Here is a 2,095-nt window from a genome sequence, read left to right as displayed (position 1 = left end):
TACTAAACCCAAATCAGTCAACGATTGCGCTAGCGCCGATCCTAAATTCCGTGGCGACAGTAAAAATAGTGGGGCAGAATCAAGAGGATTGCCTACAATGGACACGCCTATGGTGACAAACCTAATTTCTGCCAAGCAACAACTCCGGGTTGACCGGAACCGCCACTTTTGTCTCGAAGAAGTGAACGGGTGCGCAGGAGAAAAAAAATGTCCCCTCGGCCGAAAGTAATCCCATATGGTGTCGGGCCTGGATAAAGTTCACGGTGAACAGCCGGCCAAATTGGTACCCGAACCCGCAACTTGGATCAATAATACATCGGGGGCACCGACAAGGTTGATGACTGATATCTCTCTGAGATCTTCCACGGCTGAGAAGACTAAAATTACTAATTACTGATTATTATCGAAGCTCAAAAAAAACAACACATTTCGTGTCTTTACCACGAGGCACAAGATCAATGTTTTTACGAGTCACCTGAAATCTTCCCTCGGGCACATTATACTTGTTACAACAATGGGACTCATTTTCAGTTCGAGTCCTCGATTTAACCCCAGAAATGACATCCCCGGCCTGTCGGGCAAGGTTATCTTCGTCACTGGTGGCAACACTGGCTTGGGAAAGGAAACCATCCTCCAGCTTGCCAAACACAATCCCGAAAGGATTTATCTGGGCGCCCGCAGCGAAGCGAAAGCGAAAGCTGCTATTGGTGATATCAAGGAGACCGTGCCAACGGCAAACATTATATTCTTGCAACTGGATCTCGCTTCCTTGAAATCTGTGAAAAAGGCGGCAGAGACTCTCCTGTCTGAGACTGACCGGCTCGATATCCTCGTGAATAATGCTGGTGTCATGCTGGCAAACTCTGGCCTTACGGAAGATGGGTATGAAATCAACTTTGGCACCAATTACATGGGGCCCGTCCTCCTTACCAAGTTGCTCCTTCCACTTCTGGAAAGAACTGCAACGGCTGGGAAGGACGTCCGTATCATCAATGTGAGCTCGGAACTGTATAAAGCGGCTCCGAAACGTGGAATTCTCTTCGAGGAAAACAAGACTCCTCTGGCCGATCTTGGCACCCTTTCCCGTTACGGTCAATCGAAGCTTGCAAATGCCTACTACACCAAGATCCTAGCAGAGAAGTACCCTGCGATCAAATCCGCCGCTCTGCATCCTGGACTTGTCCGGACAAATATTGCTGAAGAAAGCAAAGGCTCTTCCATTTTCATGTCGCTTCTACTGAAAGTTTCGGAAATGGCCATCGCCGTGGATGTGGAAACCGGCGCTTTGAACCAGCTATGGGCAAGCACATCAAATGAGGTTCAAACTGGCGAATACTACCTCCCTGTCGGAAAGGCCGCTAGTAACGGCTTGTTGAAGAACAGAAGCTTGGCATTGAAGTTGTGGGAATGGACGGAGGCGGAGCTGAAGACTTATATTTCGTGATATTTGTATTTATTTCCCTTCTGTGTTCGCGCTGGTACTCTTCCTGTGTTGCTTGATTTTTAATAGATCTAGCTTGCAAAGTGTTAAAGTATTTGTATTCAAGGTGTTTTCATCAATGATTATTAGACCAGGAACACAAACTTACTTAGAGTAAGCATGAGAGCTAGAATAGGAGGTTATTTGTGAGGAAAACTGGAAGAGCAAGTTCAATGGTTAGGGTATAGCCTGTTTATGGGCCAGGATCACCAACTAGAGATGATGGCTAAGTGGAATAGGCATTCAACAGGATCGAAAACGAACTCGTCCTAGATGATCCTCTTATCGGATCATTCAAGAGAGACAGTTCCTTAAGCTCCACCTCGTCTAAGGCAAGATTTAGCCAGGTACGTATCAGACTGTTACCAGACATTCACAAAGAACACTAGGTGATGAAGTCGATATCTCAATAATAAGGTTATTTACAACCATAAGATAGTTAAAACGTGGCGCGTCGCGATTTATAATCGAACGTGACGACAGGCCATAGGTGGGTGGCTTAGGCGGAAGATAGCGGCACTGGCTCTATGCCTGAAGGCCAGACTATTTGTCCGGCAGAATTTCGAACCTCCTAATTTTCGCCGAGTCCAACTTGTAGGTAGATAGCTTCTCTAT

At 46.5% G+C, this 2,095-nt stretch overlaps 1 protein-coding gene across 1 annotated transcript; it reads left to right on the top strand.

Moving 5' to 3' along the window:
- Positions 1–514: 514 nt before the first annotated feature.
- N7539_001427 (uncharacterized protein) lies at positions 515–1,444 on the top strand (the record flags this gene model as incomplete). The annotated part of the gene is made up of 1 exon (XM_056931030.1): positions 515–1,444. One exon carries the CDS (start codon positions 515–517, stop codon positions 1,442–1,444), a length of 930 nt encoding a protein of 309 aa, XP_056793061.1.
- Positions 1,445–2,095: the final 651 nt, after the last annotated feature.

Source organism: Penicillium diatomitis (assembly GCF_028827545.1).
Source record: "Penicillium diatomitis strain IBT 30728 chromosome Unknown utg000002l_segment0_segment0, whole genome shotgun sequence".
Lineage (NCBI taxonomy): Eukaryota > Fungi > Ascomycota > Eurotiomycetes > Eurotiales > Aspergillaceae > Penicillium > Penicillium diatomitis.
Note: the sequence above shows the minus strand (reverse complement) of the source record. Positions and strands in the feature narration are given on the sequence as shown.